General features: G+C 40.7%; 2 protein-coding genes across 4 annotated transcripts in view; both read left to right on the top strand.

Moving 5' to 3' along the window:
* nox5 (NADPH oxidase, EF-hand calcium binding domain 5) overlaps positions 1–13,637 on the top strand; it is a 13,893-nt gene extending 256 nt beyond the window's left edge. Inside the window, 16 exon segments of the mRNA XM_088079551.1 lie at positions 309–459; positions 846–1,056; positions 1,518–1,755; positions 3,371–3,524; positions 4,452–4,511; positions 4,514–4,623; positions 5,640–5,822; positions 6,012–6,144; positions 7,071–7,213; positions 7,329–7,532; positions 8,160–8,204; positions 9,859–9,983; positions 11,559–11,643; positions 11,727–11,826; positions 12,848–13,014; positions 13,430–13,637. Of these exon segments, the coding sequence (XP_087935677.1) occupies positions 309–459; positions 846–1,056; positions 1,518–1,755; positions 3,371–3,524; positions 4,452–4,511; positions 4,514–4,623; positions 5,640–5,822; positions 6,012–6,144; positions 7,071–7,213; positions 7,329–7,532; positions 8,160–8,204; positions 9,859–9,983; positions 11,559–11,643; positions 11,727–11,826; positions 12,848–13,014; positions 13,430–13,561 (2,241 nt within the window). The 3' untranslated portion in view covers positions 13,562–13,637.
* A 2,083-nt stretch (positions 13,638–15,720) lies between these two features.
* The window catches only part of ambra1b (autophagy and beclin 1 regulator 1b), a 33,995-nt gene continuing 21,931 nt past the window's right edge, over positions 15,721–27,784 (top strand). The window contains exons 1-7 of one of the 3 annotated variants that reach the window (XM_088079552.1): positions 15,721–16,170; positions 20,360–20,565; positions 21,440–21,498; positions 21,757–21,940; positions 23,054–23,226; positions 24,302–24,368; positions 24,442–25,961. In XM_088079552.1, the coding sequence (XP_087935678.1) occupies positions 20,434–20,565; positions 21,440–21,498; positions 21,757–21,940; positions 23,054–23,226; positions 24,302–24,368; positions 24,442–25,961 (2,135 nt within the window). In that variant the 5' untranslated portion in view covers positions 15,721–16,170; positions 20,360–20,433. The remainder of the gene's footprint in view (positions 16,171–20,359; positions 20,566–21,439; positions 21,499–21,756; positions 21,941–23,053; positions 23,227–24,301; positions 24,369–24,441; positions 25,962–27,784) is intronic. The other 2 variants (XM_088079554.1, XM_088079553.1) reach the window with 2 other exon arrangements.

Below are 27,784 nucleotides of genomic sequence, written 5' to 3' on the forward strand. Positions count from 1 at the left end.
TTATTAAACATTATTATTTAATTCTTTTTAAATATTTGTATCATATTTAAAAATATATTTTTAAAATTTCATTTTTGTTTTTAATGTAAAATCTTAATGTGCAAAATAACCGCTAACTGAGCGCATTAAAACGGCCAATATTTCTGTGCAGAGTACAAAGCATTTCATTTTCCATTTTTCTTTGACATCGGACTTAATATGAAATAATAATAATAAGGTGTGTGTGTGTGTGTGTGTGTGTGTGTGTGTGTGTGTGTGTGTGTGTGTGTGTGTGTGTGTGTGTGTGTGTGTGTGTGTTTTCTCTGCAGTCTTTCTTCGCTGAGCGTTTCTTTGCGCTGTTCGACTCTGACGGCAGCAGCTCCATCAGTCTGGACGAGCTGCTGAAAGCTCTCGACCTTCTGATCCACGGCAGCGAGACGGACAAACTCAAGTTCCTGTTTCAGGTCTACGACGTGGACGGTCAGTGACACACACACACACACACACACACACACACACACACAACCTTTAATATTTTATTTTATTTTATTCTTTTATTTCACGCACCGTCCTGCTGACACAAACACTCATCAAAGCTCAATGGCCACTGTAGATTTTTAAAAAGAGGGAAATATTCTGAGGAAAAAAAAGAAAAAAAGGAATTTCAGAGATTAATGTTGCAAATTTGCGATAAAAAAGTCAGATATTTTGAGTTTATAAAGTCACAAATTTCCAAGAAAAAGTGACTTAATTGTCTTTGCCGTTGTACCTGAGCTGCCAACTTCCCGCCTTTCCCAGAATGCCTTTGAGCTGCAGATGGAGGAAGTGGTCAAAGTTGTCGACTGTCTCTGTATTTTGCATTTCAGGCAGCGGCTCCATCGATCCAGACGAGCTGCGGACGGTTCTGAAGTCGTGTTTGCGTGAAAGCGCCATATCTCTGCCGGAGGAGAAACTGGACGACTTGACGCTGGCGCTCTTCGAGTCGGCCGACAAAGACAACAGCGGCTCCATCACCTTCGAGGAGCTCAAAGCCGAACTGGAGAACTTCCCCGAGGTGATGGAGAACCTCACCATCAGGTCAGACAGCACCAGCACTCCCCTGTCCTCCTGCTCATTATTCTTTATTATTCACATTATTATTATTATTATTCTTTATTATTCACATTAATTATTATTATTATTATCATCATCATCATCATCATCATCATCATCATCATCATCATCATCATTATTATTATTATTTTTATTTATTATGTATTGCCTTGCCTGTACTATTTATTTTTAAGTTCTAGTCACCGTGCCTTAACTTCAGTCTTTATTCGGTCACTAAATTGTGTTTGAGACAAACTATTTTATTTCTCTGTATTGACTTTTGCTCCTCTCTCCTCTCTCCTCCTCCTCTCTCCTCCTCCTCTCTTCTCCTTTCTCCTCCTCCTCCTCCTCCTCCTCCTCCTCTCTCCTCCGCCTCCTCCTCCTGTCTCCTCCTCCTCTCTCCTCTCTCCACTCTCCTTTCTCCTCCTCCTGCTCCTCCTCCTCAGTGCTGCTAACTGGCTGAAGCCTCCTGACATTGATAAGAAGAAGCGTCAGGCTCCTCGGTATCTGACTCGGGCGTACTGGCACAACAACAGCAGGAAGTTGTTGTTCCTGTGTCTGTACGCCTGCCTCAGCCTGCTGCTCTTCGTCGGCGCCATGCTGCAGCACCGGCATGGCGGCGTCTGCTTCATGGTGGCCAAGGGCTGCGGACAGTGTCTCAACTTCAACTGCACCTTTGTCATGGTACGACCCGGCGCTCGGCCGCAGAATCACATGACAAAAACATCGTCGGCCAGGCCGACGACCAGACATGACATGATTGAATTAGGGCCGTCAAACGATTCAATTCTCAGATCGGGATTATTTGAAAAATTTCAATAGAGAATTGCAGTTTTTTATCACAGTTATGAAGACCATATCAACAAGGTGAAGCAGTTCTTACCAGACTGTGCTGATCAGGAATCAAATGACAGAACAAACATGACGGGACTGTAAAGGGGAGATTCACCCACACAACCCATTTTCATTCAGGTATCAAGGTCAGGGTCTTTTAGTTTCGGATGATACCAGTGTCATCACAACACGAAAGTTAGATAACATGCGACATGTCACGATACGATACGATACGACAGGATATGACACGAAATAATACATTAAGATGATAAAACACCAAATAAGATACAAAACAAAATGACACAATACGACACAACACAACATGATAGGATCAACACCACACCACCAAACAGGACACGGTAAGATAGGATAGGACACGACAATACGATACTATACAATACCAGACAGCAAGACAAGACGAGACACGACACGACAAGATAAGATACAACATGACATGACATGATACAATACAATACTTTAAGATACCACATGACAACAATGACACAACACAACACAACACAGCAGCACATTAAGATATGACACAACGCCAAATTATGGGACACCATACAATGGGATACAATATGATACAATACGATACGATACAATATATTATGGCGTAATGCCATACAGAACGATACAATACGATGCAGCACAATATGGTTTGATGCGATATGGTACAATATAAGATAATATGGTACGATACAGTACGACAAGGTACAATACAATTCAATATGGTACGATGCAATGCGATACAATACAACACATTACGATACAATATGGTACAATACAGTATGATATGGAATGATACGGTATAATACGATATGGTATGATATGATATGATACAGTACAATATGAAGCAGTATGGTACTCTACAGTACGATATTGAATGTTACAATATGGTACGGTATGATACGATACGCTATGATATGATACGGTACAGTACAATATGATGCAGTATGGTACTATATGATACGATACTATATGATACGATACAGTACAATATGATGCGGTATGTACTATGTGATACGATACAGTACAATATGATGCGGTATGGTACTATATGGCACGGTACGATATGACACAATACAGTACAATGCAGATATGATGCCACACGATATGGTCAGATATGTTACAGTACGGTACAATATGGTACTATACAATACAATACGGTATGATATGATACAAATATATACAACACGACACAATAAGATACAGTATGACATGATACGAACATTACACGATAAGATAGGATAAGATAAGATAAGATAAGATAAGATAAAGGGAAAACTACTTGTATGAATACAGATAATTACAGAAAAATAACAAGATTCTTAGAAAATAAGAATAAAATACAAAATAAGCTAAACAGAGACAAACAAAAACAAACAATGAATAAAGTGTTTATAATTCGTCTGTTGTGATGATGAATTTTCTGTGTTTTTACGTTATCCTGTGTGGTGTTCAGGTGCTGATGCTGCGTCGCTTCCTGACGTGGCTGCGGGCGACGTGGGTGGTGAGGGTCTTACCTCTGGACCAGAACATCCTGCTGCATCAGATCGTCGGCTACGCCATCTTCTGCTACACGCTGGTGCACACCACCGCTCACGTCCTCAACTTCGGTACAAACGCCTCGCTCTGTCTGCTCGCCTTCGCTCTCTGAATATATTATTATCGCTCTGATTTCAGAAAGACTGCTTGTGATGAGAAAGTGATTGAATGATTTTTTGAAATGAACAGAAAGGTGCTCAGAAATGTTGTGATTACAGGTGAAAGTGTTAAACTGGTGTTTACACGTTCATACAAGAAGATTCTGTATGAAATCAGGGTTGATAGTCATTTATTTCAGACTTTTTATTAGTTTGAATCATTGTTTTATTGACGCTGGTGATTTCTTTGTGATGAAATGAAACAAAAACAAATTTAACAGCACATGTTGGCATGGTCAGAGGATTACATTACAATAAGCAGGAATAGGTAATATAATTTATTACAATTATGTGTTATATTTCTGGGGTATTATGTTTTATTACATTTTTAAATTTCAATATTTATTATTTATAATTATTTATTTATAATTAATCTTTTTTTAGATTTATTATAAATTATCATTAATTATCATTAATTTATTATATTAATTTATTTATTCATTTACTATTTATATTATTTATTTAAAATTTATTTTGTTTTTTATTTTTTAATGTTTGGATTTTATATATTATTACTTAATTTATTTAATGTTTTTTTAATTATATTAGTTGCTTAAATAATTCATTTTTAATGTATTTAGTTAGTTATTATTTATTATTTCTTTTATTGTGGATTGTTATGTTATATTTCCTCATCTATTTCTTATGTTTATTTATTTGTATTTATTTATATTTTCAAGAAAATGCATTTTTTATTACTCTTTGGTAGAGGGGTAAAAAAAAAGCAAAAACAGAAAAGCAACAAAAATGTAGTCAAAATTCATCACAGGTACAAACAGCAACATGCTCTAACGAAACGGATTAAATGTTGTTGAGAAACGGGTGAAATGTGTGTTTCAGTGCGGCTGTCGGAGAGCGGCGAGTACCGGCTGTGGGAGTACCTGCTGACCACGCGGCCGGGATCGGCTGGGTGAAGGGGACGGCCTCACTGACCGGAGTCGTCCTGCAGGCGGTGATCTGCCTCATGGTGCTCTGCTCCAGCACCTTCGTACGACGCAGCGGACACTTCGAGGTGAGAGTCCACGAAACTGAGTGTGTGTGTGTGTGTGTGTGTGTGTGTGTGTGTGTGTGTGTGTGTGTGTGTGTGTGTGTGTGTGTGTGTGTGTGTGTGTGTGTGTGTGTGTGTGTGTGTATGTGTGTGTGTGTGTGTGTGTGTGTGTGTGTGTGTGTGTGTGTGCGTGTGTATGTGTGTGTGTGTGTGTGTGTGTGTGTGTGTGTAGGCCTAAACAAATTGTTGTGCAAGTAATAAAAAAAACCTTTATGCTGATTCTCCTGCACATTATTAGATTTTAAAAATGTACTCTTTGATGTTAAAAAGTTAAAGGTTGAAGATAAATGTTCGAATCCCGCTCCAGCAGAGCGCGTTATCTGTCCCCTCCAGCTGAGCCAGTTTCCTAAAATCCTAGAAACTGTCTAAAATCTGGTAAATGTTCTAAAATCGGAGAAAATCCTAGAAATGTAAAAAAAATTCCTGAAATGTCATAAATCTGACGGAGAAGAGGCGGAGAATGAGAGCGGAGGGGACACCCGCGGAGACACCGGCGGGGACGCTGGCAGGGGATGAGAGCGGAGCAGACATTGGCGGAGACACCGGCGGAGAATGAGAGCGGACACTCGCAGAGACACTGGCCGGGACACTGGCAGGGAATGAGAGCGGAGCGGACATTTGCGGAGACACTGGCGGGGACACCAGTGGGGAACGAGAGCAGAATGGACACCAGCGGAGAATGAGAGTGGAGTGGACACTCCAGGTGTTCTGCTGGTCTCGCCTGTGCTACATGTGTCCTCAGGTGTTCTACTGGTCTCACCTGTCCTCTGTGTGTCCTCCAGGTGTTCTACTGGTCTCACCTGTCCTCTGTGTGTCCTCAGGTGTTCTACTGGTCTCACCTGTCCTCTGTGTGTCCTCCAGGTGTTCTACTGGTCTCACCTGTCCTCTGTGTGTCCTCAGGTGTTCTACTGGTCTCACCTGTCCTCTGTGTGTCCTCCAGGTGTTCTACTGGTCTCACCTGTCCTCTGTGTGTCCTCCAGGTGTTCTACTGGTCTCACCTGTCCTATGTGTGGGTGTGGTCCCTGCTGATGGTCCACTGTGCTAACTTCTGGAAGTGGTTTGTGGTCCCTGGTGTGGTCTTTCTGCTGGAGAAGATCGTGGGGATCGCCGTGTCTCGTATGGGCGGTCTTTACATCGTGGAGGTTAACCTGCTGCCGTCCAAGGTACGGACGTTTGTACATTTGTAGGATTTTAGGATCTTATGGAGACTAAAAGTACAAAATAAGTCCCAGTGTCTGTCACTTTATTTTTATTTTCAGTAATAAAATGGTTGGGGGGCCACTTGGCACCCCATCAGGGGCCAGATTTGGCCCTCGGGCCGTACGTTGAGTTTTTCTGCTTCCTGTGTGCAGGTGACTCACCTGGTGATCAGACGTCCGCAGTTCTTTCATTTCAAACCCGGAGATTACATCTACATCAACATCCCCGTCATCGCCAAGTACGAGTGGCACCCGTTCACCATCAGCAGCGCCCCGGAGCAGTCAGGTACTCCTCAAAACTCACAGAGAGGGAGGTTACGAAGTACTTCTGAAAGTACTGAAGTACTCGTACTTTACTCTGATGAATCTGAGGCAGTCAGAGTCTAAACGTCCAGATTTAACTCTCAGACTTCTCGAGCTTGTTCCCTGAAGTCCAGAGAGTGCACGACGCTCAAACACTCAGAAAATCACCCAAAACTCAAACTTGTCCCCGTGAGCTCTCAGGAGCCTCAGTTTTAACCCTTTAGTGACTGTTTGTCTCATCTTATACACTTTCCTCCTTCCTGTTGTGATAACTGTGTGTGTGTTGATGCATGTGTCCTAAATGTAGTCCAGATTGTGTATCTGAGTGTAATCAGTGAATTTGCAGCTCAGCTCCTACAATAAGTCTAAAATACACTGTGGAAACTAAATAGTTACATTCAGACTGTTCAGGTCCAAAAATGCTCCATTGAAACCCATTCAAACTGACATTTTTGATCCCACAGCCATCAGAGCAGAAAAACAGGACTTGTATTATTTCTATTATATTTTTTAAAGCATGATATTGAAAAGTGTATTTTGTGTGCAGAGCGATGTGAGTGTTTGACACTTCACAAAAAATAATAATGTATAAAAAAATCAATGTAGCTGCTGATCACTGACATATCCCAGACTGTCAGCAGCTACACTCACACACTGAGGAGGAGGAGATTAGAAATTATTCTTTTTTTTCTATCTAAAAACATAGTGGCATCATGACAAAAACATGGCATTTAAAGGGTTAAAATTCTGAAAATAAGTGAATATTTAATATTTATATTTATGTATAATATTTTTGAAATCCTGATTTTGAGAAGCACATTTTATGTGCAGAGCAATGCAAGTGTGTGTGACATTAAAGCGGACACTAAGAGGTTAAACGTGTTCAGCACTGTGACCTTTGACCTGCAGACAGTCTGTGGCTTCACATCCGCTCGATGGGTCAGTGGACCAACCGTCTGTACGAGTACTTCAGAGAGTCGGAGAGCGACGCGCTCAGCCCCAAGAGACTCACCGCCAGCCTGAGGAACCGCAGACAGCTGCTGAGGGCCCAGGTCACGCACGCACGCACGCACGCACGCACGCACACACACACACACGCACGCACGCACGCACACACACACACTCTCTTGGTCAGGTTATATGTCGCGGTGCGCCTCCTCTCTGCAGGAGGAGTTGTTCAGCTTCACAAACTGTAACGGAGCCGTGGCATCTAACGAGGACGCCGCCGTAGAGCTGAGGATGTACCGGCAGAGCGGCTCGCGGGCCGACGTGGCCCCGGCCCCCCCGACACCTGGATCTCAGGACCCGACGGAGCCTCTTCCTGACGGGCTGGAGCCGGCAGAGCGAGGAGAGGCTCCTTCACTCCGAGAGGTGCAGACACACCGCTCCACTTTATCCACAAATATCACATTTTTATATTTTTTAATTTTTAATTTATTTAATTGAATTTTTTTAAATGTATTCATTTTATACATATATATGATAATTTTCCAACAAAAATACTCAAATAATTTTTGCCATTAAAAACTGCAAATCATATGTTTCTGTCAAAAATCAATCTTTTTCTTTTTTTCGTTTTTGAGAAAATTCGCACCAGAGTTCAAAGATTAAAATAACTGTGAAAGGCGTCTGAAAGCAGCACAAGAAATGCGATGCGACAGTTTCAGAGTTTGAGCCTCTGATTACGTGATGATTTTGTCCTCTCCGCAGAATTCGACTTTGCTGCTAAATTGTGATGCAGTTCACTTGTGAAGTGACGCTGTGCGCTTCCCTGTCAAAAAAACACAAAACAAAACACTTTTCTGATATTTTTTGTGACGTTCATTACAGAAAATTCTGTGATTTTTACATAAATTTACTAATTTAATCTCAGAAATTCTAAGTTTTGGGGTTTTTTGGGAACACACTCCATATTTAAAAATATAATAAAATTGAACCTCTAATGACCCTAATCTGCTGTTGTAGTAATCAGCTCCTTTTTCTTTTTTTAATCTGCAGGTTTCTGCAAAGTTTGGTGAGAATCACAGATTCTGCAACATCAAGGTGAGAAAACACAAAAACACCAAAAAACACCCAAAACACCAAAAAACACTAAAACACCAAAAAACACTAAAACACCAAAAAAAACCCCAAAAACCCCAAAAACCCCAAAACACCAAAAAACAAAAACCCCAAAAAACACCAAAAACCCCAAAAAACACCAAAAAACACCAAAAACATCAAAAACACCAAAAAAACCAACAAAAACACCAAAAACCCCAAAAACACCACAACACCAAAAAACACCCAAAACCCCAAAAAACACCAAAAACACCAAAAAAACACCAAAAACATCAAAAACACCAAAAAAACACCAAAAACACCAAAAAACCACCAAAAACACCAAAAACACCAAAACACCAAAAAACACCAAAAACACCAAAAAACACCAAAAACATCAAAAACACCAAAAACACACCCAAAACACCACCACCCACTGTAAACACTGTTATTGTTTTCATCACGATTTTCAACAAATAAACAGTTCAGGACAAAGCTAAACGTGTGTAAACACACAATATCGATGATAAACACTCATAAATATGCTGTGGAGACAGAAAGGTGAAAATATCACAGTATGTAAATAATTAACAAAAAACACGTTTTCACACACAGTGATGCAACAAAACAAACATCAGGAGAGATTAAAAAAAAGTCATTAAAAAATAAATAAAATTTAAAAAATTAAAAAATGGAAAAAATATGTGTAGGATTCAAAACATTCAGATTTTTAGTGGAAATATATATTTATGATAAATGAGAAATGCAGCTCAAAGCTTCACAGTGAAACATTAAAACAAGCGAGAGCTTACGGCCCAAACGAAAATAGAAACAGACGGACGAGGACGCTCAGCGTGAAAAAACACTTCAAAACAAAACCTGAGATTAAAACAGAACACAGACGGCATCATAGCCCAAAGTCATAAATCATTACATCTTAAAATCATAACTTAAATAATAACAGGGTTCATAAAGCCGTGATGGGTATAGAGAAGTCGTGGAATTTGCAAATGGTTAATAATCTGAGGTCTGGAAAAGTTTGGGAAAACTAAATATTCCCCAAAAGTTCTGGAAAAGTCCTGGAATTTTATGTCACAGAAGACATGATGTCTTCAAGGACTGTTGGAAATTTGAAAATAAAAACAATAATTTACAGTTTCTGACTCAGATTTTTTATTTATTTTTTGTTTTTGAAAAAACATTTGTAAAGAAAGAGTTTGAGTCCTGAAAGTCAGAACCGGTCAAAAAACGAAATATGAATGTGTTTATTATAATACACATCCATATATTTATTCATAAACACATCCAGAGGTGATTAAACATGAAGGATGAGCTGTTATCATCATTTCCTTTGAAAGAAGATGAGCTGTTGATAATGTTTGCTTTATTATTTCATATTTGTACACAGCGACGATATCTGGAGGACTACAAAACCTGTTTTAACCCCTGCAGCAGATTCAAATTAAAATAGTATAATATAATAACAATAATCCTTTAAAGGTTATATCAAACAGAACAAATTCACACAGTGGCTGTATTTTAATTTAAAGACAAATCCACCTTGTGCCTAAAAAATGTCAACGTAAATCCACCTGCAGGTGTGTGTGTGTGTGTGTGTGTGTGTGTGTGTGTGTGTGTGTGTGTGTGTGTGTCTCAGTGTTACGTAGATGGACCGTATGGGACTCCCACCAGACAGATCTTTGCCTCGGAGCACGCCGTCCTGATCGGGGCCGGGATCGGCATCACGCCGTTCGCCTCCATCCTGCAGAGCATCATGTACCGGTGAGACAGCAGAGTGCTGATGCAGCAACTACAACTCCCAGCATGCCTCAGGAGCTGCAGATGACAGCCAGACTCAGAGCTACATCAGCGCTCAGTCATCGACAGCTTATAATTTCTCACACTTTTAACCCTTTCTGTGCCTCCTTCCTCCAGCTGATCTGGTTAGTTTTTCTTTTGTTTATGTGACACTGAAGTCAGTCTCTTTATTACAGGGACACTCAGTGACAGGGGGCCGGGGGCCAGGGGCCGGGGGCCACATATGTGTTTCTTTGATTTTCGGACATTTCCAGGATTTTAGGATATTTTAGGATTTTAGATTTATTGTCAGATTTTAGGATGTTCCCCAGATTTAAGGAGATTTTTAGGGTTTTAAGGACCCTTCTAGGATATTTAGGACATTTAAAGGGTTTTAGGACGTTTCTCATATTTTAGGACATCAGTGTCTCAGCTGTGTCCTCTGTCGGGGGTGTGGGGGATCCTCCTCTGCCTCTTTTTTTGATCAACAAGCTCTATGTTGATGCTGTTTTATGTCTCTGACACCTTATGGAGACTAAAAGGACAAAAACTATTCACAGAGTCCATCACTTTATTTTTACTGTACATCAGAAAATGTTTGGGGGCCACCAGGGGCCCTATCAGGGGCCAGATTTGCGTATCACTGCTTTAGATTAGACAGTCTGTCAGACAGAATATCAGAGCAGCATTTTTAACTATTTTCTGACCGTTTTTAAAAGTGATTCATGCGTCATGGAGAAAATAAAAGAGGGCGTCTGAGGGCATCTCAGGGCGTCTGAGGGCGTCTGAGGGCGTCTCAGGGCGTCTGAGGGCGTCTGAGGGCGTCTCAGGGCGTCTGAGGGCGTCTCAGGGCGTCTCAGGGCGTCTCAGGGCGTCTCAGGGCGTCTGAGGGCGTCTCAGGGCGTCTGAGGGCGTCTCAGGGCGTCTCAGGGCGTCTCAGGGCGTCTCAGGGCGTCTCAGGGCGTCTCAGGGCGTCTGAGGGCGTCTCAGGGCGTCTGAGGGCGTCTCAGGGCATCTCAGGGCGTCTGAGGGCGTCTGAGGGCGTCTGAGGGCGTCTGAGGGCGTCTCAGGGCGTCTGAGGGCGTCTCAGGGCGTCTCAGGGCGTCTCAGGGCGTCTCAGGGCGTCTGAGGGCGTCTCAGGGCGTCTCAGGGCGTCTCAGGGCGTCTCAGGGCGTCTGAGGGCGTCTGAGGGCGTCTCAGGGCGTCTGAGGGCGTCTCAGGGCGTCTCAGGGCGTCTGAGGGCGTCTCAGGGCGTCTCAGGGCGTCTCAGGGCATCTCAGGGCGTCTCAGGGCGTCTCAGGGCGTCTGCTGCCTCTTCTGCTGGTGTGTAGTTCTGTTTGAAATTTGTTCTGTGGGAGCGACAGTCCTCGGACTTTTTACCACGTCATGGCGTGGGTTTCATACCTCTCTGAGAAACAATTTTGGGGATTGAATGCCTTCATCATCAGACAGTGGAGAGTGCAGACATATATTAATATTTGCAGTGATGCTTCCTGCTGAAGTGTTGATTAACGTGCGCTGACTCAATAACTGGCATAAATTTGGGTTCCTGACTCACAGATACCGCATGAGGAAGCAGAACTGTCCCAACTGTAACTACTCGTGGTGCGAGAACATTAAAGACAGCGAGATGAAGTTACGCAAAGTAAGAAAACGGTTCAGTCATGACGCTGCAGTTTGATGAAGTGATGAATGTGAATGAAGGAGGCGTCTGTCTGGACCCCGCAGGTCGACTTCATCTGGATCAACCGAGACCAGAAGTCCTTCGAGTGGTTCGTTAGTTTACTCACCAAACTGGAGATGGACCAGGCCGACGAGGAGCCGGAAGGTAGGACAGAGCGAGAGGAAACTTTATTCACATCACTCAGTAAAACCAGAGTACGCTGAGTCAGCAGCGTCCCGCCGCTGAGCTCCAGACAAACGCGTTAACCCTTTGAAAACTGAGCAAATTTGTTTGATTTCTTTTAAAAACATGGGGAGAAGGCGACGAGCAACATATCAAGACACTGGCCAAAAATTAGAAAAAGAAAAAAGAAAAGTTACAAGAAAATTACCTGAAAATAGGCACAAAATTTAAAAAAAAACAACTCAGAAATTATTATTAAAAAACCATCAAAAAAGACAAAAACTAAATCATCATCAAAAACCCGCTAACAATTATCATAAAAAAAAAATCATTATTAAAAAAAAAATGTCATCAACCCCCCCCCCCACGAAAAATCTCTTCTCTGCATAAAATAAAATCACAAAAAAATCATCATCAAAAAAAAAAAAAGTTTAAATAGAAAATAAAACAAGGACCACTGAAGTGTGCTCATAACAAGCTGTTTTTGGAAACTGTACTGATGAAGCTCCGCCCATCACCTGTCTCTGTCTCTCTGTCTCTGTCTCTGTCTCTCTGTCTCTGTCTCTGTCTCTGTCTCTGTCTCAGGACGGTTCCTGGAGATGCACATGTACATGACATCTGTCTCTGTCTCTGTCTCTGTCTCTGTCTCTGTCTCTCTGTCTCTGTCTCTGTCTCTCTGTCTCTGTCTCTGTCTCTGTCTCTGTCTCTGTCTCTCTGTCTCTGTCTCTGTCTCTCTGTCTCTGTCTCTGTCTCTCTGTCTCTGTCTCTGTCTCTGTCTCTGTCTCTGTCTCTGTCTCAGGACGGTTCCTGGAGATGCACATGTACATGACGTCTGTCTCTGTCTCTGTCTCAGGACGGTTCCTGAAGATGCACATGTACATGACGTCTGTCTCTGTCTCTGTCTCTGTCTCTGTCTCTGTCTCTGTCTCTGTCTCAGGACGGTTCCTGGAGATGCACATGTACATGACGTCTGTCTCTGTCTCTGTCTCTGTCTCTGTCTCAGGACGGTTCCTGGAGATGCACATGTACATGACGTCGGCGCTCAGTAAGAACGACATGAAGGCCATTGGGCTGCAGATGGCGCTCGACCTTCTGGCCAAGAAGGAGAAGAGGGACTCCATCACTGGCCTGAGGACGAGGACGCAGCCGGGACGCCCCGAGTGGGGGAAGGTGAGGACGCCCCGTCCCGTCTCTGTGTAAAAATAAATAAATAAAAAGAAAAAAAAAAGTCCAGAAAACTGTATTTATTTATGATAATTTTAGATTTAAATTATGTTACAGAAAAATAAAAACATGTATACATTTAATTTCAGCACAAACATGAAAAAATGTAAAGACCGACCCGGCAAACAAACAAACAAACAAACAAACAAACAAACAAATATATATATGTAGAGAGGAGGATTATTAGAAAATTATCCAGAAAAAAATAGAAAAAGTGTGTGTGTGTGTGTGTGTGTGTGAGAGTGAGATATTTGGTCGGCTCGGTCTTTAGGGTTGTTTTGTGTGTGTGTGTGTGTGTGTGTGTGTGTGTGTGTGTGTGATATTTGGTCGGCTCGGTCTTTAGTGTTGTTTTGTGTGTCAGGTGTTTCAGAAAGTGTCTGAGGAGAATAAAGGGAAAGTCCACGTGTTTTACTGCGGCGCTCCGGCTCTCGCCAAGGTCATCAAAGCCCAGTGTGAACGCTTCGGCTTCAACTTCTACAAGGAAAACTTCTGAGGAGGCCACCTGCTGCTCCACACACACACACACACACACACACACACACACACACACACACACACACACACACACACACACAATGTAACACACAAAATAAATTATTATTATTATTATTATTATTATTATTATTATTATTATTATTATCAATAATAATAATTACAATGATAAAATACTTTTTATTACGATGTAACATATCTGTAATAATAACAAAAACAACAAAGATGATAATTATTATAATTTTATTTGACCACATTTTAATTTATTTTATTATTATTATTATTAATAATGTATTATTATTATTATTATTATTATTATTATTATTATTATTATTATTATTATTATTATAATAATTAAAGGAGGATTCCCTCTGTTCCCTTCAGTGGTGTAATCAGAATTTGATATTTAAATATTCACATTATGGGAATGTAACAGAGAAATGTGGAAAACTAATATAAATGTCTGTATTTCCTACAATGAAGTATTAAAATCAGAAAATAAAAAAGAATTTGACATTTTTCACACTTCAGGTGACGCTCACCGAGTATTAACTGAACTCTCTCATCTTCCTTTTATTATCCACACGGCACCTCAGAAGTTCACATGAAAGCAGCGAATCACAGGCACCATCAAAAGCTATTATTTTATTTATTTTATTCTGTAATGTTTTTGTCAGTATATTTTAAAGAGTTGCTGAAATTGATCAATATGTTGATTTTTCTCTCAGATTTCATTTTGTTCAGTTATTTTTGCTGCTGCAGTAATGTTGTTAAAGAGGAGATCCTAACACATCCTGTCTTTCTTAATGTGTCATCTGTAAACATGAAACATCTTCCATAAATAAAACTGATCTGCAAATACACAAATTCAACAAATTAAACATTTCATTTATTTACAAATAAATGGAAAACATTTGTGAAGATCTTCCGAAAATAATAACTTTTGAACAAATAATTGAGAATCCAGTTTTTATTCATGAATAATTGGCTGCAGGTTTGGAAGCACGTTTGTTTTAAAAATCACCAAAACTTTTTAAAGAAAAAAAGAAAGTGGTCATTTATTTTCTTTAGAAATCAGTAGTAGTTTTTCTTTTTTTTAAATAAAGGCATTTTTTCTTTCAAAATATCCACATTTTTTAAAGAACAAAAGTGGTCACATTTTTTTTCATCAAAACTTGCAAAAACAAATTTAAGAAAAAAAGCCAAAATAAAAAAATGTGAAGATTTTTAAAGAAAAAAAAAGTGAATGTTTATTTTAAGCCATGTATTTTTAAGTAAAGAAAATCACCAACATTTCACCCAAAAAATGTTAAAGAAAAAGAAAATCACCATGTTTTTTTTTAATTGCCCAAAACTTTTTGCTCATAAATTTACGACTTTCTGTCTTGTAAAATTACAGCTTTATTCTTGTTATATTACAACTTTATTCTTGTAAAATTAAATTTTTTTCTTGTGACATTCCAACATTTTTTCTTGTAAAATTATGACTTCATTATACAATATTACAAATTCATTCTAAAAAAATAGCAACTTTTTTTCTCGTAAAATTACACCTTTATTCTTGTTATATTATAACTTTATTCTCATAGAATTGCACATTTTTTACTCGGGGAAAAATAATAACTTTATTTTTGTAATACTACGTGTTTGTTTTTATTAAATTACATTTTTTTTCTTGTAAAATTATGACTTTATTCTCATAAAATTATGAATTTTTCCGCTGTAAAATTATAACTTTATTCTCGTTATGTTATGAATTTACTCTCATAAAATTACGACTTTTTTTTCCAGTTAAATCACCTGAAGGGTATTCTTGTTATATTACAACTTTATTTTCACAAAATTCTGACTTCTTTTCTTGTAAAATAACAACTTTATTCTTGTTATATTACAGGTTTATTCTGATAAAGTTACAACTTTTTTCTTGTAAAATTATGACGTTATTCTTGTAATATAACAACTCTATTTTCTTGAAATTATGAATTTTAAACTCGTAAAATTAGGACTTTTTATAAATAAAATTACGTCTTTACTCGTGTAATACTACGAGTTTATTCTCATGCAAATAAGATTTTTTTCTCTTAAAAGCACGACGATTTTATCCTTTTAAAATTACACGTTTTCCCTCATAATAATACGACTTTATTCTCGCAGTCTCGTTTTTTTCTCAATGTGGCCCGTCGTAAATAACGAACAGTCCCAAACAAATGCCGTTTTTGGTGAATGAATGTGTTCGATGAGTTGTGATCGGCGCTCTGTTGATTAGCCTGTGTGTGTGTGTGTGTGTGTGTGTGTGTGTGTGTGTGTGTGTGTGTGTGTGAGCACAGCTAGCAGCTAGCAGTTAGCTCGTTACGCAGTAGCGGATTGACGTCGGGCAGCTAGTCAAACATCGGACCGATGCCTTAGAAAACGCGTTTCCTTCGCCCCCCGCAGGTAATCAGGACGATGTCCGCTGGTGTCGGCGGACACGCCTCGGTAGAGTCCCGGTAAATCACCGATGTTAACGGCAGACAGTTTGAGCACATTCTGGCCGAGCGAGCTAACCAGCTAGCCTAGCTGTTAGCCTGTTAGCATTGATGGCACCGCCGGGGAGCGAGTCGGTAACGGAAGGTAGGCCTCGCATTTCGCTGTTTCCATCCTTTCACAGCTGCATCTTTGAAATGTCGACGCTTATTAATGTGTTTGCGTTTGTGTGTTCGCGATAAAACGATCAAACCCTCAAAATAACGTCATTTTTCCGGACGGCTGGCTCGTATCCGGAAAGCTAATGTAGCTCTTTGGTTAGCTGCCTCGGACAGAGAAAACCAAATAAACGGCCTTTCTTTGGTGTTTGTTAGTGGTTTTGTTAAATCTGACTTTTATTTAATTGTCGTCATGTTACCGAAAATACAAACTGTGTGTGTAAATGAGAGCAAACACGCAGCTGAAGGGTTAAACCGACAGGAACAGATCGGTGTCGCGTTTATTTTGGTGTCTTTGGTTTAAATGACTTTTTAAAAATGTGCATTTGATTAAACGCAAAAGTGAGATTTTTCTAAAGAAAGTGATGAGCGGCTCATTATTGTTCAGTTATTCTGGAAATTAATTTGTCTCCGTTTTTTTGAGTGAACAGATCAATAAACGCCTGGAAAGTCCTGGAAAGTCCTGGAAATTTCACATTCACATTTTCTCTAAAAAACGTGAAAAAAATGAAAGAACAAAAAAGTCCAAATTTTTTTCTTTTAAAAATTGCCAAGAAAACATGCTAAGAAGAAAGCCCCCCCAACAATTACCATTTTTTAAGAAATAAAGGTGATTTTTTTATACTGCCTCAAATTAAAGAAAAAAAACATCAGTCTTTAAAATCGTCCATTTTTTTGTCTTTGACAATCACAATTCACATTTTTTGAAGACCAAAAATGCCAAAATAGATTTTTAAACTTTGTATAAAGCAGCATTATTTAATATGGTCTAAAGTAACGAGCCGCTCATTCAGTCTGTGAGGCGTCAGAGACGATTATTATCAGCATTGGTTATTATGGAGATAGAGAATGGTATTATATAGTAATATATAATCTAATGATATATGATATATTGTTATTGTTGTGTGAACAGATTAATAAGCGACTGGAAAAATCATTGAATTTCACATAAACATTTTCTGGTCACTGAAAATTTTGGAAAAGTTCTGTTATTTTGTTGTGTGTAATGAAATATTTGAAAATAATAATTGCAAATTTAGTTCCAGTTTAGAAACACAATACCTTCATATGTTAATATCAAATTGATGCAGGAACACCAAGTATCAATATTTTATTCTATAAATCATTAATGTACTAAATACAAATTAAACTCTGAACTAGAAGAATAAAATAAATTGCTTCAGATACAAACCACACGTCGACAGATTACCTGCTGACCTGCTGACAGATATTTAGCATTTTACCAATTATCTGTATCAGCATTTTATTTTAATGATCGCCAATCAAATGAATTAATTAAAAAGTGCAAAGAAAGAGTCAGCACGGGAGGAAGCCTCACTCTGTAAAACCTCAGGGAGGAATTTCATTCATACGTTTTGTTTTCAAATTTTCACTCGACTTGGTAAGAAATAGCTGCTGTAAACGGTGTTGGGTGTTTTCAGTGTTGTGTTGGAGTTTGTTATAAATATGGATTATGTGCTGAGTGTGTCAAATATCAGACTTTGCTGTATGCTACAATGCATTGGATTAAACTAGTAAGCAAGTTCAAAATTAAAAAAAGAAAACAATCAAAGTAATATTTAAATAAATTATTCTTAAAACAGCTAAGGCAAAATGTCCAGTAAACTATATTTATAATAATCATAATTATATATTTTATTTTTTACTTTCCCCCTTTGTTTATCATTTAAAAATATATTTTGTTGTGCTTTTTTTAAAGTAATTTTCTTGAGCTATTTTTTTCTAATTTCTTGCTTATTTCTGGGTAATTTCTCCTGAAGTTGCTCATTGTTTTTTTTTCCAGTGTTTTAAGAAATGGAGCCAGTCTGCCCAGGTTTCAAAGGGTTAAGAGAGATCACTACTTTTCCACGTTTTCCAGGTCTTTTTTTTATTTGACTTTAGTTTTTTGTCTTTTCTTCTTTCGCTGCACCTCGCCCTCTTCATGTGTTTTTGAAGGAATCCATTTGCTCACGTTTCTAAAGGGTTAATAGATAAGTAACTGCTTGTTATTTGAAAGTAACCTCTTGTTGAATGCACGTTCTTGTGCAGGCAGCTGTGGTGGTTTTTCCTCTACACTGTATTTATCTTAGTGAAAGCTGATTGAACCCCCTCGTCCCAGCGCTCATCCGCATTCAAACTGCTCCGAAAAATCCAAAATATTCCCAGCGGGAAGAGAGCGGTGTCGGCGCCGAGCAGGTGGGGTCGAGGCCGGCTGGCGCGACGGAGGCTAATTAACTTGTTTCCTTTCCAGTTCTCCTCCCAGTTTGTCCTAAAAGATTAGGACTGATGTTGGTTAAAAAATTAATTATATATTTATAATATTTTGAATCTAAATCTTGAATTTAAAAGCTCATTTTGTGTGCAGAGCCGTAAGGGTTAAAAAGAATACATCTTAATGAGAATATTATCTGCAGATAGTTTATAGAGAAATACATTTTGAGATGCAGCCCTGGAGTTCATCATTGAATCCATTTCTCATATTAAACCCTTTTCACTGAATCTTTTAAGTCTGATCGTTTTTTGTGCGCGTAACGAGCGGCTGAAATGCGCTCGGCCCGCCTACAGAGCGGCGTCTGCTGCAGCACCAAGGTGTGAATTGCGTTTGGGAAAAGGGACGTGTTTCCATCAGTGGGAGACGGTCGCCGCTGCTCTGATGGAAACAAAAGCCGAGTCCTTAAAACACGTGACAGACTTCAGCTCAGATCTTCACCTCTGATCTGAATGATTTTTGTTTCCTATTTATGTTTTCAGGAAGTCCACTTATCAAACGTCTAATCTGAATTCATACTAATAATTAGAGCATGGTGATATGACTTTAAAACAATATCACAAAATTTGAGGCTATATTGTATCAAGGACTGAAACTGACAAAGTAAAAAACTAAACATAAATAATAAATAAATGTGTCAAATAAATGAAAATACCAAAAATGACAATATTTATTTAATTTCCCCAGAATTTTCCATTTTATTTATCAATTTATTTATTTTCTTATGTATGTATTATTTTCTATTTATTTAATTTTCCATTTTATGTATTCATTAATTCATTTAAAAAATTATTTTCATATTTATTTATGTATTAATTTCTATTTATTTAATTTCCCTTTTTTTCACTGTGACTTCATCAGTCTCGTTCTTGTGAACACGATGTTTCAAGAACACTTTGAGGGAATTTCTTCAAATTTAGCACAAACTTTCAAGTGGACTCAAAGACGAACTGTTTAGGTTTTTGGGGTCAAAGGTCAAGGTCACTGTGACCTTGCATCCGTCTCATCTTTGTGAATGTGATTTCTGAAGACAGCCTTAAGGGAGTTTACTCAAATTTGGCACAAACGTCCACTTGGCCTCAACAATGAACTCATTATAATCTGGTGGATGAAGGTCAGAGGTCAAGGTCATGGTGATTAGGGGTCGACTGATATTGGTTTTTCAGGGCTGATGCTGATTATTGGTATTAAATGAGATTGTTAACAGATATTTGGCACCGATATGCATTTATAAAAAAAAATGAAAATCTTTCTGTCAATATTAAAAATTCAGAATATAAAAAACTCCAACACAAAACTTTGTTTAAATGTTGTTTAAATGCCTTTTAGCAAATGTTTAATTAAACTGAAACGTTCAAAATCATATACAGCAAGTTCCCTTTTTTCATAATTTTAAGTGACAGTTGAAATAAAAAATGAAAGACCCAAATATCTCCCTGAGGTTTTACAAAGTCAACGTTCCTCCCATGCTCACACTTCCCTTGCACTTTTAATTTTCTTTTATTTAAGTCAAAAATCAAGTAGTGAACAGCATTTAACAGAATACAGTTTTTATTTTTATAGAAACCAAACAAAAATAGGCCGGGACCGCTGATGTGAGGCGTCCGTGTTTTCACTGACGTGGATGGAAACTGACAGAGAAACTTGACCGCTGCGTGGAGGCGTCCACCCGCGTGGCGTTATTTGTAGTTTGAAAAGTGATTCATCATTTGAGTAAATTTTCCAGCAGAAAGTGCAGACTGCGTCCTCGCTGCTGCAGCCTGTGTGTTTGTGTCGGCGCCCCGCGCTCTTCACGCTGCGGCCAACTTCCTCTCATATGTATTCACACCGGCTGCCTCTGCTCTCTCAGCCTAGACTCTGCATGGCCACCGACTGGCAGCAGCGGGAGTGAGCAGCCAATCAGCTAAGGCCTCCGGTAGCAACATGGCGTCCCGTCAGAGGAACTCGGTCCGGATCCTGTCCAGCCGGGAGCGCGGCTCCCAGACCTTCGGCTCGCAGAGGCTCCTGCAGCTGCTGGTGGAGGAGAAAGTCCGCTGGATGAAATGGCAGAGTCAGGTACGGAAAACACTTCAGGCGTGAAAGATTTTTATTTCAGAGAATTATAAAGAATTATGACCCCAAATTAAAAACAAAATTAATAGAGACATAAAACAGCATCAAAATAGAGCCAGAGGAGGATCCCCCACACCCCCGACAGAGGACACAGCTGAGACACTGATGTCCTAAAATCCAAAAAAATTTTTTAAATCTTAGAAACATAGTAGAATCCTGAAAAAATGTCCTAAAATCATACTTGCAAATGTAGTATTTTGTGGACTCCTAAAAACTTCCTAAATACAAGAATTGTCCTAAAATCATAGAAATATCCTAAAAATCCCAGTAACTTCATTAAATCCTTAAAAAGGCCTTAAAATCCCAGAAATGTCTTAAAATCCGAGAAACATCTGAGAAATGTCTTAAAATACCAGAAATGTCCTAAAAACCCAAAAAATCGGAGGATTACCCCAAATCTTAGAAACTTCCTTGAATCCCAGGAAACTACCTTAAACCTGAGAAATTTTGTAAAGTCCTCAAAACTTTGTAAAATCCTAGAAATGTCCTAAAATCAGATTAACCTCCTTTAGATTCTAGAAAAGTCCTAAAATCCCAGGAATTAACTAAAATCGTCAAAACATCCTAAAACCCAGGAAATGTCCAAAAAACCTGAAAAACTTTGTAAAGTCTTCAAAACTTTAGAAAATCCTAGAAATGTCCTAAAATCAGATTAACCTCCTAAAAATCCTGAAAATGTCCTAAAATTCCAGAAACAAGAACGGGGCCCCTGGCCTCCTGTCGTTTTACTGAGGTGGCCCTCAGACGCAGCGGGCAGAGTGTCCCCGCTGTCTCACAGTCCTCGTCACTGAGTGTAAATGCTTTGTGTCCCTGACAGAAAGTGGAGCTGCCGGACAGCCCCCGGTCCACCTTCCTGCTGGCCTTCAGCCCCGACAGGTGAGCGCGTGCAGACGCACTGTGACAGCAGAGAAGATTGCAGAAATCGTTTGTGTGAAATGCTTTCTTTGAGGTGGAGCGTCGTCAGAGTGACTCAGGCGGTGCCAGAGAGTATTTTTAGCACCTTGAAGCCGGAATAAGAAACTCTTGTGTGGGATCTTTGTGCTGGTTGTGTGTTAACAGTGAGAAATGTGTGCTGAAGAGCCGACGCCGGTTTTAGCTGAACGGGTGTTTAATGATCGCTCTGTGAACCTGCAGGACTCTGATGGCCTCCACACACGTCAACCACAACATTTACATCACAGAGGTGAAGACTGGAAAGTGCCTACATTCCTTAGTGGGCCACCGTAGAACCCCCTGGTGTGTGACCTTTCACCCCACCATCCCCGGCCTGGTGGCCTCCGGGTGCCTTGACGGTGAAGTCCGCATCTGGGACCTGCATGTGAGTGTCCCCGTGTGACGGGAGCGAAACCTCTGAGGTCATGTGACGCTGTGATGCGTCACCCTTCAGGTTTAATCGACCACTTCACCCCAAATGATTAGATTTTAAATGCTTTTATGGTCATTGATCGCTGAGACAGCTGCATGCGCAGGGTTCGTACGGTCATGAAGAACCTGGAAAAGTCATGGAATTTGCAAATTGCAATCTCCAGGCCAGGGAAAGTTTTTGAAAACAAAATATACCCTGAAAGTTTTGGAAAAGTCATGGAATTTTATTTCGCAAAATTATATAACACATGATGTGTTTTTTTTTTTTTTTTTTTTTTTTTTACAGTTTAAATATGCCTTTTCTTTTAAAAAAAACCCCAAAAAAACCCACACCCTCCCAAAAATTTGCTATTTTTTTCTTCAAGAATCTCCCAAATAAAGTTTAAAGAAAAAAAAAGCCAAAATGTTTTCTTTTAAAATTGCCAAAAACTTTTTAAAGAAAAAACGTTTTTTAGTTACCTAATTAAAAAAGTCCAAAATGAAAAAAAGCAATCCATTTTGTTCTCTAAAAATTGCCAACAATTTGGAAAGAACCATCCACCACACTTTTGTTTTTCAAAAGTCACCATACATTTTTAAAAGGGAAAAAAGTGAGTAACATAACTGTATGACATTATCATATATAGTCTGTGTGTCATAATCACGCGTTTTATTTTGATGAAGCATGCCTAACTTTGTTTTCACCACAGATTAGCCAATTAAAAGGAAATAAATCAATATCTCTTTTATATAATCAATAAAGTACTTTTTGAATAAAAAAATGTCACACATTTAATGGTTCCAGTTTGTCATATGAGCATCTTGTCTAAGTTACAGAAAACTGAATCTCTTTGGATGTTGGACTGCTGGTCAGACAAAACTAAACGTCATATTTTTTTTTAACATTTTATAGGAAAAAACGATTCATTGAGAAATGAATCCACAATGAAAAAGGTGAAATGACTGCAGCTGTAGGGATTCGCTGTCTGAGGCCTAATCTCGCTCATCGCTGCTGTTTAAAATTATAATAATAATACATAAAACAGTTTTATGATTTGAATGTGGTAACGCAGCGTTTTCTCTGCAGGGCGGCAGCGAAAGCTGGTTTACAGAGAGCAATGTTGCCATCGCCTCCTTGGCCTTCCACCCGACCGCTCAGCTCCTCCTCATCGCCACCAACAACGAGCTCCACTTCTGGGACTGGAGCCGACCGGAGCCCTTCGCCGTGGTCAAGACGGGCAGTGACACGGAGAGAGTCCGGTGGGTTGGACAGAGCCGTGTGGGGTCACCATGAGTCTCCATGGTGACTTCAGTCACATAATGAGGTTTGAGGAGGGACTGAGGTGTACCAGCATTGTTCCTCCTGGTCTCTGGGGGGACAATACTCTCCAAAATTAAAAACAAACAAACAAAAAAACTCCAGTAATGTGAAGATTAGAATAACACAAAAAGATTTAACATAAGTCATTCAAGGTGTTTAGTTTCATTCATAAAATTGAGAATTTTCCCATCAGAAGTGGTGCATCCCTTCATATGAGGGCTTTTGATGATAATGACGATAATAATAAAGTTTGTTTATGTCGCAGTGATCAAAACCAGCGTTACAAAGTGCTTTACACTTAAAATCACAAAAGACATTTTTAGATACAATAACAGAAAATATAACAACAACATACAAGAAAAATTTGAGACAGCAGTTTGGATATATGTTCTTGGGCAAGGCCATGAAGGGCTTCAAAAGTAATAAGTAAAATCTTAAAATCAGTCCTTAAAGAAGTGGGCAGTCTGTACATTCATTGAATTGGAGTGATGCGTTCTCTTTTATTGATTTTGTGAAATGTGAATTATAATGTGAATGAGTTGGGGTTGGACATTTTTAGCAGCAGACAAATTGGAAGACAATGAACAATTCGACATTAGAATCTGCTTTCTGTACCACATGAGACTCAAACTCACAACCTCAGACACCAAAAACAAGTCAGTATCCCAGTGAGCTCCGTGCTGAGAGAGAAACCAGCGGCGACGTCACGCTGACCGAGCCGACCAGCAGGGGGCAGGATATCAGCGGTCTGTGCGTAGAAAGGCAGATTTCAAACTGCTGCCAAAAAATTGCTTTTTCTCAATCAAGTTATCTGGGTGTGTTAGTCCGACTTCAAGATATTCGATTTAGTCTGATTTCAGTCCGACTAACATGTTTTCATGCACCTAAAAAGTCTCATGTAAACAGACTTCAGAACAGTTAGACCTGTCACTGTATTTCTGGATTTGTGCGGTCGTGAAAACTTGTTAACGTGTGTTTCACTTTGTCATTTCTGTGTCTGTGCGTTCCTCTCAGGCTCGTGCGGTTCGACCCTCTTGGTCACAACCTCCTGACGGCGATCGTGAATCCGTCCAATCAGCAGGTGAGCCCCGCTGAGTGTTTCTGTGGTTAGTTTGCGGTTGAGCGGCGTCCTCAGAACTGTGACTGTCTTTCAGAACGAGGAGGACTCGGAGGTTCCCATGGACAGCGTGGAGATGCCTCACTTCCGGCAGCGCTCCTTCCTGCCTTCGCAGCCCGTTCGCCGCACGCCCATCCTCCACAACTTCCTCCACATCTTGTCATCTCGCTCCCCGGGGAATCAGACGGGAGGCGACCAGCCGCGCCCTCTCGGTGACAGCGGAGGCGGTGTCGGAGAATCTCCCAGCATGCCTCTGGCGCAGTACCCCGGCTCAGAGCGCGGACCCCCGTTCCCGGGCTGCACCCAGCACCTGGGCATGGCCTGTCTGTGTTATCGCTGCTCCGTCAACCGTAACCCCTCCCTGGCTGCCGACGCGTCCCCCTCTGACCCCAGAGTGTCCTCCGACGCCCCCCAGCCCCCCCCAGCTTCCACCTTCTCCTCAGCCCGCACGGAGCCCCGACAGCCCTCCGAGCGACCCTCGGCCTTTACCTCAGTCTACTACAGCGCCGGCGCTTCTCTGAACCCGCCTGCGCCGGGCGGCATTGAGCCGCTCTCCACCTCCAGGCCGGGGCCCGACTGGACACGCAACCTGCTGAGTATGAGGGATGGCGGCGTCGGCCCCGGCATGCTGCCTCCCAGGACCTCCTCCTCCTCCATCAGCCTCCTGTCAGTGCTCCGGCAGCAGGACGGCTCCTCCCACTCGCCCGTCTACACCTCCGCCTCTGAGGGGCGGGGTTTCCCCCAGCAAGGAGAGCCCGGGGCCCGAGACGCAGCCGGCACCAGCAGCGGGCACCATCCGTTCTGGGACGGCTCTCGCGGCAACACGGCGTCCTTCCGCAACGTGCTGCAGTGCAACCTCAGCCGCTACTTCATGGAGTTCGACCGCATGCAGGACCTGGAGCCTCCTCTGGGGGGCGGCATGGCGGAGGCAGGCCAGGAGCAGAGCCAGGAGCTGCTGAACAATAACATGGACCCAGAGAGACCTGGGCCCTCCTCGTCCTCCTCCACCTCCTCCCCCACCATCATTCATTACCAGCCTCCTCTCCCCCCGCCTCCCTCCTCCCACAACCTGGAGAACAACGTTCCTCCCCCGGCCTCCCGGGGCCACCTGAACCGCTGCCGGGCCTGTCACAACCTGCTGACCTTCAACCACGACTCCCAGCGCTGGGAGCGCACCAACCAGGCCTCCTCCACCTCCGCCTCCGCCCTGGAGCCCTCCTCTTCCTCCTCCTCCTTCCCTCCTTCCTCTTCTTCCCCGTGGCAGCCCGAGGAGGGCAGGAGGACACTAGAAGCCCAGCCCCAGGAGAGGAGGGCGCCTCCGGAGCCAGGTGAGCAGCCGCCTCCCCCTGGAGGTGGAGGTGCAGGAACAGTGGCCTTCCCAATGGCGCCGTCGCCCGGGCAGGCCGGGGAGCAGACGGTGGGCCTGGTGTACAACCAGGACACGGCGCAGTGGGAGCGGGTGTACCGGCAGGCCGCTGCCGGCAGGTCGGCAGAGCCGGCCGAGGCCTTAAGCCAAGAAATGCCTGTTGACCCCCCTGACGAGGACTCCCTGAGGAGGTAGGATCCCTGTTTGTGACAGTGTGTAACATCAGCACGCGCACACACACACACACACACACACACACACACACACACACACACACACACACACACACACACACACACACACACACACACACACACTCAGACACTCAGACACAACGGACGTGTCCGGTCTGAGACAGGGCTGCATGATTATTGCTAAAATGAGAAATCACGAATCTCTCACTTGATTCTTTTTATCGTTATTATTATTTATTTTAAAAAAGGTAAAATAAATAAATCAATAACATGATTCTCATTTTAAACAAAAACATTTATTGCACTGTTAGATGCTCAAGTAGAAAAACACGTCTGAGATCCTGTTTAGACAGGACTTAAACAGACGACATCAACGTGACAATTATCAAAGTGCTGATTTATATATTATATAAAAGTGCTGATTTATATATTATATATATCAAAGTGCTGATTTATATATTATATATATCAAAGTGCTGATTTATATATTATATATATCAAAGTGCTGATTTATATATTATATATATCAAAGTGCTGATATGTCCTGAAATCTGGAAATTTAAAAATTCAACAATAATTTGTTTTTCCAGCTTCTAGCTGTTTTAGATGGTGCATTTTTGTTCTAAGAAATGTTCAGAAATCACCCAAAAAAATTAAGATAAAATATTAGCCAAAAGTTTTTCTTCAAAAAATTGGCCAAAATGGTGGAAAGAATAAAAAAAAGCAGCCAATATATTTTCCTTAAAAATTGCCAAAAAATGTTAAGAAAAAAAATCGCCACAACGATCTTTTCACTACAAATTGTTAAAAAAGATTATCACACAGTTTTCTTCAAAATGTTTTCAAGAAAAAAATGCTTACCAAGGATTTTTAAAGGAAAAAAAGTTGTCAAAATGTTTTCTGTAAAAGATGCCAAAAAGTTTAGTTTAAAAAAAAGCCAAAAGTTTATAAAGAACATGTTTTTTAAAGCTGTATGCCCCTCTCTTAATTTATTTTAAAAAGCTTTTATATAATGATGAAAAACAACCAATAAGGAGTACTGATGGTCATTTCAGAGTGTTTGGTCTTTAAAATTTGCCCAAAGTCTCAGCAGATTTTCGCGGCTGACACTAGCCTCTTTACTATTTGCACTGATCTCATTTTTGACAACAGTGTTTATTGTTAAACTGTAAAACATCTTTCCTTCATTACATATCTTTGTCACAAGTGTTTGATAACCATTCAGCATACCAAACTCCAGTTATCCCATCAAAACAGCAGGTGAGGTGAACCTGCACCGCCACCACTCGTGTGTCCCACCTGTACATTTTTGCAACACTTGACTCAAAACCACTCAAACACTGGCTGTAAAAACACCGCCAGAGAACAAAACCGCCCTCAAAGGACTGAACATGCTTCAAGAGAGAAACGCAGCAGAGCGACAGGAAAACACAGCAAAGGCTCTCACACTGAGCTAAAATAAAACCAGTGCACATTAACTCAATAAATAACATAAACATGTAGTTTCTTTCCGGGGGTGGGGGAGAGGAAACGCTCAGATTGTTCTGTAGCAAGTCATCATGTGAATGCAGCGTCGTCCTTTACAAATGAGATGGTATGGATCTTTTTTTTGCGACTAATCGTGCAGCCCTAGTCTCAGACCACATCTGTCGCATTTATGTCTGGCTTTGGGTGAGTCTCATTTGGCATTATTGTTTCACAACCAGACAACCATTTATGGCTGACAGGCTGTGAATGTCCAATTTTAGCCATATGGTGGGTTATATATTAACATTTATCCAAAAATTGTAATTGAGTAAATCTATCTTAACCCTTTGAAA

The sequence above is a fragment of the Plectropomus leopardus genome, chromosome 7 (assembly GCF_026936395.1).
Source record: "Plectropomus leopardus strain MGB_pleo_1.0 chromosome 7, ASM2693639v1, whole genome shotgun sequence".
Lineage (NCBI taxonomy): Eukaryota > Metazoa > Chordata > Actinopteri > Perciformes > Serranidae > Plectropomus > Plectropomus leopardus.